General features: G+C 32.6%; 1 protein-coding gene across 1 annotated transcript; it reads right to left on the bottom strand.

Annotated features, from left to right (window-relative positions):
* Nucleotides 1-2,886: 2,886 nt before the first annotated feature.
* LOC121268451 (3-oxoacyl-[acyl-carrier-protein] reductase FabG-like) lies at nucleotides 2,887-5,314 on the bottom strand. The gene is made up of 3 exons (XM_041172739.1): nucleotides 4,840-5,314; nucleotides 4,235-4,464; nucleotides 2,887-3,404 (listed from the first exon to the last, which is right to left on the bottom strand). The coding sequence occupies exons 1-3, from the start codon at nucleotides 5,189-5,191 to the stop codon at nucleotides 3,126-3,128; spliced, it is 861 nt and encodes a 286-aa protein (XP_041028673.1). The 5' UTR covers nucleotides 5,192-5,314; the 3' UTR covers nucleotides 2,887-3,125.
* Between the last annotated feature and the right edge of the window lie 5,148 nt (nucleotides 5,315-10,462).

The following is a 10,462-nucleotide window of genomic DNA, read 5'->3' as shown; positions in this document are numbered from 1 at the left end:
ACGACAGCATCCTCAAAAAAAGCAGAAACCTTTCCAATTGGGCTTTGCAATGTGTTCTTGACCACATTGAGGAGAGAGGATCTGGGACATGATAGTTAGGTCAGGTTTGGTTCCACAAGTCACCTATTTCATCTTATCTCAACATTTAAACACCATTTAAAAATGAGTATTTTTTATTTTCAAATTTTTCATCTAATGATTACAACTTCTCAAACTTTGAAATAAGACACAAAAAAATAATTTAACTTTTTCAAATTTCAAAACAAAAATTATATTAAAAAATTATATCTTAACTCTCTTTTAACTATATAATTTTTTTATTACACGTGTTCTCTCTCATTTTTCAAAACTTCATAAAACATCTTTACTTCAATTATTTTATTACTATTCACAAATTATCTCATTGTTGTTCACAGATTTCTTATCTCATATCATCTGTATAACCAAACAAGACCTTAATCATTTTAATGCTTGTTTGGAGTTGTGAGTTGTGGTGAATAATATAACTTTTAGCTTAAAACTTATAGTTGTAGAGATTAAGTAATAAACTCTACTTTTAAAAAACTATTTATTATTTGGTAAACATATATATAAAGTACTTTCAAACATCTTACATTTTTTAAAAAAAATAATATAAAAAAATATACTTTTTGAGGTAGAAATAACATAAAAGGTTATTTGCAAGTTGTAGTATTGTGATGTGATAAGATCAAAGGGCAAATCTCGTTTACCTTTTTCTCTCTCGTTTTCTCTCTCGCTTCCAAAAATAAATCGCCACCTCCAGGAGTTTGATCCGTTCACTAGGGGAGGAGGGTTGAAGCCTTGGCTTCACCCACCTCCCCCCCTCGCCAACCTTAGTCTCTGTTTAAGTTTTTCTTTTCCTAGTTTTTATGTTAATTTTTCACCAGTTGCATTGAAACTAGTCGATCTGCTGCTTTCTGGCTAGCAAAGTCTGACACGCGCCCCGCCATTAGCCTCCACAAGCGCCGATCTTCAAGACAACAGAAAAAATATGCTCATTCAAGTGGCGCATAAATCTCGTGCACGACATAGTAAACCTTATGCGCGGTCTATGTCGTGCTCAAGTTTCACGCGCTGCCATAGCTGTGGAAGCTTCCAACTGCCATGCGCGGCACTGTTGGGATCAGCGGCGTCGGATCTTCCTATTGTGTCCTTTCAACCCTTTCCAGGTGTGGTACGTGTACTGCATGTGCCGCCATAGCCAATGGTGGCCCCTAACCAAAAACTGAGACGAATGCAGTACACGCGCCACAGCCAATGGTTGCTACACTATGTTCCCACTTTTCCTAACCAAAGATCGAGTAAAAGTGGATGTGATAGTTCCTTCCAGCCAATCCAGACCAACACATTACAACACACCCCTTTGTACTGTGGCTTATAGTTGCTATTTAATAGTCGGTTCATCAGGCTATATAAAAACCGTCACCAAGCGATTTTCCCTTGTAGGAATTGGGTGTGAGTCAATTTTTTTACTCCAATCAACCCCTTTGTATTTTTATTTTTGTTGGTTTTGAGAAGACTGTAGGAAACTCCCACCCCACTGAACTTGTGTTTTATATCTGTTAGTTTATCTATACATGCTTACATGCCAAGAAAAGAAAAAAAAAAAAAAAAAAAAAAGGTCAATGTGCAAATTGATAATTATCGAAAAGTGATATGGATATTTTGCTCATTAACCGTCTTTTTTAAAATTAGAACTACGTTTCCCATTATCAAAAGCATCAAATTGAAACTTTTTTTCTCAAATATACTTATTTAACTTATTTAAAATTAAAATAAAAAATATTTTAATACGTAACACTAAACAAGCACCTAACGTTGGATGCCCTGAGAAAGCTCTAATTATAATTTTAGAATAGGAAAAGTCTACTATGCCGCCTAAATGTTACTACTCGGTTTGACCGCTCGGTTTTTTTTTTTTTTTTTACCGAATGATGAAAAAAATAATTTTAAATGTATTGATGTAGTTTTTTATTTTTTAAAAATATTTTTTTATTTTTTAAAAATATTTAAATACATTAAAAAAATGTAAATTAAAAAAAAAATTAATTTTACAACTTACGGTCAAACCGAGCGGTGCAAGAGTAGCACCGCTCTTTAGAATAAGATGCGGATGTCTGACTCGGGCTTTCTTTGAATAGTGACCAAGTCTAGCCTGTTTGACAAGTGGTGTAGACATAACAGCTACAGCCTATCCCATATGAGCCATATATTTTCCGATGCAGATTGCAGAGGCCCATGCACACACCATCACAACATAGAAACAGTGATCGAGTGATTCAAATCATACCCACAGAGCCAATCCCACCAATTACCAATCTCTAAACAGCACAGGAAGTCAAGTTGTGTAGGATTTTGGAGTCAGGAGAATATTTATGTAAAATGAGAGTATTTGCGTAAAATGTTACTTTTCTAAGTTATTTTATCAAATATCCTTCATTTAAAACATGATCGTATAAAAGTTGTAAAAAATAATTAAGTGTATCATTTTCCATACTTGCAGCGGGAAGATCTCTACCGAGCTCGTACAAGTGCGAATGGTTATTCTAATGCATAGAATCATCACTGGTTTTAGAAGCAACAACCTTACTATTTGGCAAAGAAAATAAATATAACACAAATTTCTCCACCATGCTCGCGGATATTATAATTGCTATGTATATAGAAACTTGACCTCTGCAAATAGATATGGATTCGACATATCAAGACAGCGATTGCATAAATATTTCTCTGAAGTCGACAATAATGGATGTCATCAGGCAGCAAGTTGAAAGGTCAAATTATATCTCTCTAACCACAATTTCAATCCTTTAAGTTTCCTAAAGCATGCCAATAACCAGATTAACCAGAGACTGTTCATGGAAATTTTGATTTTTCAACCACTATCAAATTTATTAAGCTTGTCCCAGTGACGCAGATAAAAGTAAAGCAGCCAGATATCACAATGCATTGAACCGAATAGCAGGAAAAAGAAATTGAAAAAAAAAAAAAAAAAAAAAAAAACCATAAGTTTCAGAAACTACTAATACCTCACACACGAGGTAGAGTGTCCTCATATCTCAGTATAATGAAACTTAGTTATATGTCAGTACAAAATATGAACATCAAAGGGAAGAGAAAATAGGAATACCCGGTAGCGTTACACCTGCATCAACAATGAAAATGTTGCCCGAAACATATTCAGAAGAGTCATGTAGTAAGTATCGAACAAGTGATGTTAATGCCGGATCGGATGTGCCAAATGTTCTTAAAGGAGCAGTTTTCTTAGCCACGTTATCCAGCCAATCTTTTTGCATAAGAGCCTGAGTAATCTCAGATTTGAAAAGGCCAGGTGATATTGAATTCACTCTAATTTTGTAAACTCCCAATTCCATAGCCATAACCTACAATATTACAATATACAATACCATATAAACTCAGAAAACAATATAATGGAACAGTTTTTAAAGAAAAATATTCAGAGACTTGGAGGACACTGGCTCCTAACTCCATTTTAAGATGTCCTCATATCGTTACAGAAAAAGCCAAGCACAATCTCACACCCATTCTCCTTTTCCCCGCCATGTGGAATATGTGGACCAGTCACTAAACATGGAAAAATAAGATGTAGACATCCAGGTAGAATAATCATAAAACATCATGTGTCCTAGTTTCATCAACACGTTGACCCTAAATATCACGATATGAAAATGAAAATGGTGGTGTTTGGAGAAGGTAATTATATCTGTTGCAGCGTTGCTGATTCCAAAAACGTCCAATATGATAAAATTCAGGTCGTGCAGTTGAAAAGTGTTTGGTCTGAAGGGCATCCTCAAGTCTGCATTTGCATCTCTACTCCTAACAGCTTTCTCTAGGGAGTTATTTTCCTTTCAAACGGCAAAAAAATCTCTCTTTTTTTCCTTAAATAAGAACTATACTCAGATGAATTTCCTTGAAACAATAAAATAAATTTCACTTGTATACTAATTCTTTAATAGATTAAAGTAAATTCTTTTAATCAAAGTAAAATCTTTTTTCAAGAATTGAGTTTTTTTCTCCATCTGCAGTGCATTCTTTTTGTGAAGATAGCATAATTTTACTCATAGGTCAGAAAAGAGAATACAAAACTAAGGTTCACTGCACCTATAGTTTTTCACCCTCAAGAAGTTATTCCCAAACAACTACGATGAAACTACCCCATATTTCGAAACAATTGCATAACAAATGGCATTACCTTTGTCAAGGTGTTTACGCCTGCCTTTGAGGACGCATAGGCGGCACATCCAGGCAAATGCCCACGGTCAAGACCAGCAATTGAAGATATGTTAATGATTGATCCTCCCCGCTCGGCATCACGCATGCGTATGCAGACATATTTTGACACCAACCAGGTTCCTTTTAAGTTTGTCTTGACGACCTGATCCCATTCCTCCTCAGACAAGTCCAACGGAGATCTCACATTACCTAAAGTACGCAGCGTAATAGTTAAGAACATCGATCAAACAAGTAAAAGAAAAAGAGATAGATCCATATCAAAGTATCCGAATCTTAGACAGGCTCCAAGAATCAAAATACAGAGGAAGAAGCAGCTATCTAGCCATATATACTCACAAAGAAGTATGGGGAAATTCGGATAAGACTCAGCAGGCTAATATCAAACGTGGAATTTGAGTTCCATCCTAAAAATTAACGAATTCTTTTTATTGTTAAGAAATCAAGGTAGAAGAGATTTAACTTTAATGGTTTATTGGCTTCGGTTAGCACCAATTCAAAATTTTCCCTCATTTTCTCAACAACCAAAATGAAAGCAAATAAGAACAAAACAAAAGAGTAAATTGCCTCTAACTCCCGCATTATTGATCAAGGCGTCGATATGTCCGAACGCGTCCCAAGCCTTTTGTACTGATGTCTCAATGGTGGGAGCATCGGCACAAACGTCTAGCTCTACAGCCACGGCTCGGAAACCTCGGGAATCGGACGCGGAAAAAGAAGCGAGGTGATTGATTTGGTGGCAGAGAGACTTGAGGCGGTCGACCCTGCGAGCGGCGGCCACGATCTTGCAGCCGGAATTGGCGAGGTCAAGACAGAATTCGCGGCCGAGTCCGGAGGACGCCCCCGTCACCATAACCACTTTTCCCTCCAGGTCCCGCCTCCATGGCTCCAGCAGATGATCGGAGCCTTGCTTCGCCATTTCCTTTCTATGTCGAAGGGATTCACACCGATACGGCCAATGTGCTGAAGCTGATGAAGAAGCTCTACAATAATCTCTAATAAATACGATTATACGAGAGAGAGAGAGAGAGAGAGAGAGAGAGGGAAAAAAACGTTTAGTGCAGTAGAATAAAAGACTTTTATTTTTTGTTATTTTGATTGGGGTCACGACAACTTGGTGGTAGCATTGCCTCCTAGGTTTTTCTTTTTGGTTGGTAGGAAAAAACGTTCCATGCATTAGAATAAAAAAATTTTATTTTTTATTATTTTGATTGGGTTCACGACAACTTGGTGGTAGCTCTGTGGACTTTTGAGATATTTTGTAAATAATAATAAAAGTAATGATAAATATTAAATAATAATAAATAAAATATAAAAAAAATTAATAATAAAATAATAAATAATAGTGATATATTCTAAAAATACCAAAATTTAAACTAAGGCCTCGTTTGTATTTAAAACTCACTTCAACTCATTTCATCTCATCATTATAATTTTTTTAAATTTTCATATAAAATATAATAAACAATTTAATTTTTTCAAATCTCAAAACAACTTTTTTAAATCTCTACACAAAATATAATAAATATTTAATTTTTATTCTATTTTTTACAAATCATCTCAATTCATTTTTAAATCTAAACCACACCTAAGCCTAATTCTTTATTGGTTTAAACATTCAGCAGAAGACAAAATTATGAAAAATGAGTAGGCGTGAATTCAAAATTTTTTTTTTAAACACAGTTTCGTGGTTGTTGGGAAGGAAACTTCCAGAAGACTAATATATAAAAGAGTAATATTATATATTATTTTATAATACATAAACGTTACATAATTGTTTAAAGAATAAATAAATTTTATTTTTAAAAAATTAATTTTCTTTCATATAATCTCGTATTTACTCAATTTTTAAAAAATGATTACATAATATTTATCCATTCCTTAATTACAAACACCATATCTATATAAAATTGTTTTAGGCTGCGTGTGGAAGTTTAGATCATTTGAAATTATTTCATTATCATATATAAATAGCTTATTATTATTTATAAATAATCTAAAATATTCTTAACATGTACCCTTATTCTCTCCGTGTCTAACGGTACGGACTTTGCAATATTATTCTACTACTAATTGAGCCCATAGTGGAATTAGGATTAAAATAAGAGTTGTGCTATATATAAGTCCGTAAATTAGTACACTAACTATAGTGTAATCCATTATAATTCTTAAAAAACGAAATACTAATAATCAAGCATAGTTGATATGGAAAATTTCAATGTCAGCAATGTATTGGGTACGTAAAAAATAAGACTTCTAAATCGATTTTCACTTAAGATAATATTATATATATATTTAATTTATGTATTTGAATCACTTTTTTAAAAAGGAATGCAACTTACATACATTAAGATTATAAATATTATTATTTCTCTTCCAACTTAGGATTTAGAGTGTGAGAGATATGTATAAATATTTTTCACAACATTTATATTTATTTGAATGAATTCCTTTGACAAAATTAAATATTCAATTAAAACATGAAAATTAAGAGATCTAAATCCCAGCATTTAGAGAGTAAGTATGATATGCGATGTTTACAATATATTTATGTAACATTGTAGAAAATATTCTAAATCTAATCGAAAACGACAACAATTCATATATTATATCCATCTGTTTTTCAAATTTCAACTATAGAGAATATATAAACTTATAATTATAAAACAATCTTAGACATTAACAGTGTTGAGATCATTCATTTTGTATTGTTGTATACAAGTCCATTCAAGTCAAGTCATAACCGACCTTAAAAAAAAAAAATCAAAAAGCAAAAGAAGAAAGAGTTCATAAGGTTGGGTAGGTTGGCATCTTCCTCTACATCTTCCTCTACATATAATATAAGCATGATTGTTATATTAGATATGAATAAGCAAACATTTATATTTGAGAATTTTGAAATATTATCGTATTTATGATTTGCTCATAAATTACTCGGTGATTTACTATTAAGATTTAATTGTTAAATAAGATGAAAAATAACAAATATTTATTTTTCTTCTTTGTTTTTTTTATTTATAAAAAGGGTGGAGGTTTCAAATTTAGATTTTTTATTTAAAAAATCGAGTTATATGTCATCGGGTCATTAGACTCTTAACAAAAAAACATATATTTCAATAAAAATAGTTTTGTCATTCTCAAATTAGAAGCCCAAACTTAGATGGACCTAACATTGGCCTTAATTGAACACTTCGCCACCATTCATCTCTATGTTTTTGGGTCATCCACTACACTATAGTGACCCACTGGGATGCACAAGAAATGATCCATCAGTAAGTAAGCCCAATACATTAAAAGGCTCCCCCCTCTAAGGCCCATTCTAACGGACTGAATTTTTGGGCCCTCAACAAATGTTTACGAGTTCTAAACTAAAAAGGTCTCAACGGAAACTTAACAATTGTTATAGGTATCTTAAATTGATGTGAAATGTTAGATCTAATTTATAATAATTCAACTTATTATATCAAATTATATCAATTTGTAAGTTCAAGTTTGTAAAATTTACGTGCAGGCTAAGTATTTCTCAAAGTAATAAAGAAATAGAGAAACCAGATTGAAGCTTTTAGTGAAAGTGCAAGAAAACCTCCTAACAAAAAACTTTCATTGAGAATGAGTTGTGAGAAGTCTAACTTTCACTAAGTGCACAGTCAACATGATAATATTGATCTGATTTTTGAAGTTATGAGCATATAAATAAGAGAAATGATAGTTGCAGTCGTGAGTATGCAAACGCCACTCAATCACTTTAAAAAAATGAATAAATCGAGACAGACATGAAAAAAAGTACATTACTCTATAAATAAAGGTTTCTCATGTTCCTTCCATGTGAATTACCAAAAGGCACTTTAGGGAGGCCGCACCCACCTACCAAAAACGCTCGGAATTGCGTGTTTTGTTGTCAAAATACAAGGTGACGATAGAAAAGAGATGGGATAACAAGATCAAAAACCCATGTGGTCAATTAACAAGATAAGCTGCTTTGCAGAAAGAACCCAATTCCTTTCAGACCAGATTCATAAGCCCACACACAATGTATTTATATATTTAGTGCTTCTAGATGATGGCCTTTTTTTTTTTAATCACGGTTGCTGCCCCACCCACCATCATTTTCGTCTCAAGTGGCCATACTTGAGGAATATAGACCGACCAAAGTTTATATAACAATGACGGAATTAGGATGTTCTCTTGATCATCGACTACTGTTGTGATCAAAAGAGAATGATTCATGTTAGTGATGACAGAGATTTGTGTACTTTGACTACTTGTTTGCATCGGTTGACTCGGCCTCTCCGACTATATATATCGATCAGAGGTAAATTATTGTTAAAATCTTAACTACATTTTATAAAAGTAAATATATAAACTGATTTGATTTGATATGATACATTACATTATGATGTTATTTTTATATAAAGTAGATAAAAATATTTCATATGAAATCATGTTAATTTATGAATTTATTTTTTTTCAATCTCTCTATAATTGTAGCGTCTCTCTTACCAAATAATCGTTTTTGTTCATCATATGTACGTATATAACCAATATTAACTAGAATAAGATTGTTTTTTTGGAAGGCCGCTACATTGCAGATATAGAATGATTAGCAGAGAAGGTGACACATACCAATGGCGAGATTCCCATTTGCCATAATTCCAGCATCTGAGAGTTTTTATGCCTATTTTTCTCATAGATCTGTCCTGTTGCTGTTGTTGTAAGCAATCCTTTTCATGTTCATGTTGTTTTCATGCTCCTCTTCCTGTGATTGAACAGTGATAGAGAGAATTGTCTCTTGCCAATCGAATCTCTCTCCCCACTGTCTCAGACGTACTCGCTATATGCCGATTGCCGTGTGTACTCCATGCATGCATGCATGTATAATTCTCTGCAAATAAAGTAGGATTTACGTGCCTATATATGTGTATATATAAGTTGCAACATATTAGTTGTTGTCGGACATAAAGCTTGAAGGTTGCCTGCATCCATAATGAAATGAAATTGCCTATTTTGTTTTGACCTTGTACATCAAATATATTAGGATTGATGCTAATGACGTGATGGTTTGATGACATATGGTTCGGTTTTCTAAATGATAAATTTGGATTCAAAACTCTCTATCCTTTTTTATAATATATATATATATATATGGATTAATAAGAGAAAAAGTAAATTAACAAGTAGAATTAATTACATCTTATATAAAATTTACATGATTTTACAACGTGTCATTTATGAAATTATGAAAATTTTTATTTCAAATAATAAGTAAATACATTGCCGCAGTCCTATAAGAGAATAATACAATATATAATAAACTTTAATGAACGGATCAGGTCGAATCAAGATTCAAAACGTATCAAAATTGCCATGCGATGAAATGTAATTATAACAAATACATGCAATTCGTGTCTCGAGTGTAATTGCATGTTTTAACTCAAAATTATAAAATCAAAGATCAATATATTATTGTACAAAATGAATACAAATTGAACACGACGGAAAAAAATAAATGGACAGAGAGAAAAAGGAGAAATATATGACATTGTCATGAGCAGCCGTAAAGATATTAATTATTGTAAGGCTTCGTTTGGAACCTCAATTCACCTCAATTCATAATTATAATTTTTTTAAATCTCAACATAAATTATAATAAATAATTTAATTTTTTTAAATTCTAAAATAATAATAATATTAAAAAATAATATTCTAATAATATTTGATCATCTCAACTCAACTCAACTCAATTCAATTCAACATTCAAACACACCGCAAGAGTATTGTTATATTTACAAAATAATTATATAAAACTAATTTCACGTGATTTTATTTAATTTGTTAATTTTATTTTATAATAAAAATAATTTAATAATTTAATAAATCACATTAAACTATATTAATTTGTAGGATTATGTAGGTGTAATAACTTCGCGATCAGAGTATTTTCCTCCTTGTAATTGCAGGATGGGGAGAGAATCAGCGGAAGCTGCCCTGTGGCCCTGAGCTTTTCCCGTTTCCTCTTGCTTTCAATCTCCTTTCTTTCACACCTGAATGATGTTTGGTGTTCTCTTTTCCGTCTCACTCGCGAAGTCACTTTCAGTTTTTGTTCCCTACGAGTCATCTCAGATATCCATTCCTCTGCTCGGAGAGCTAGAGAGAGAAGTTATTACCCATTCCTCTCTCTCTCTCTCTAATT

This window comes from Juglans microcarpa x Juglans regia, chromosome 5S (assembly GCF_004785595.1).
Source record: "Juglans microcarpa x Juglans regia isolate MS1-56 chromosome 5S, Jm3101_v1.0, whole genome shotgun sequence".
Taxonomy (NCBI): domain Eukaryota; kingdom Viridiplantae; phylum Streptophyta; class Magnoliopsida; order Fagales; family Juglandaceae; genus Juglans; species Juglans microcarpa x Juglans regia.
This window is presented reverse-complemented; position numbering and strand designations above follow the sequence as displayed.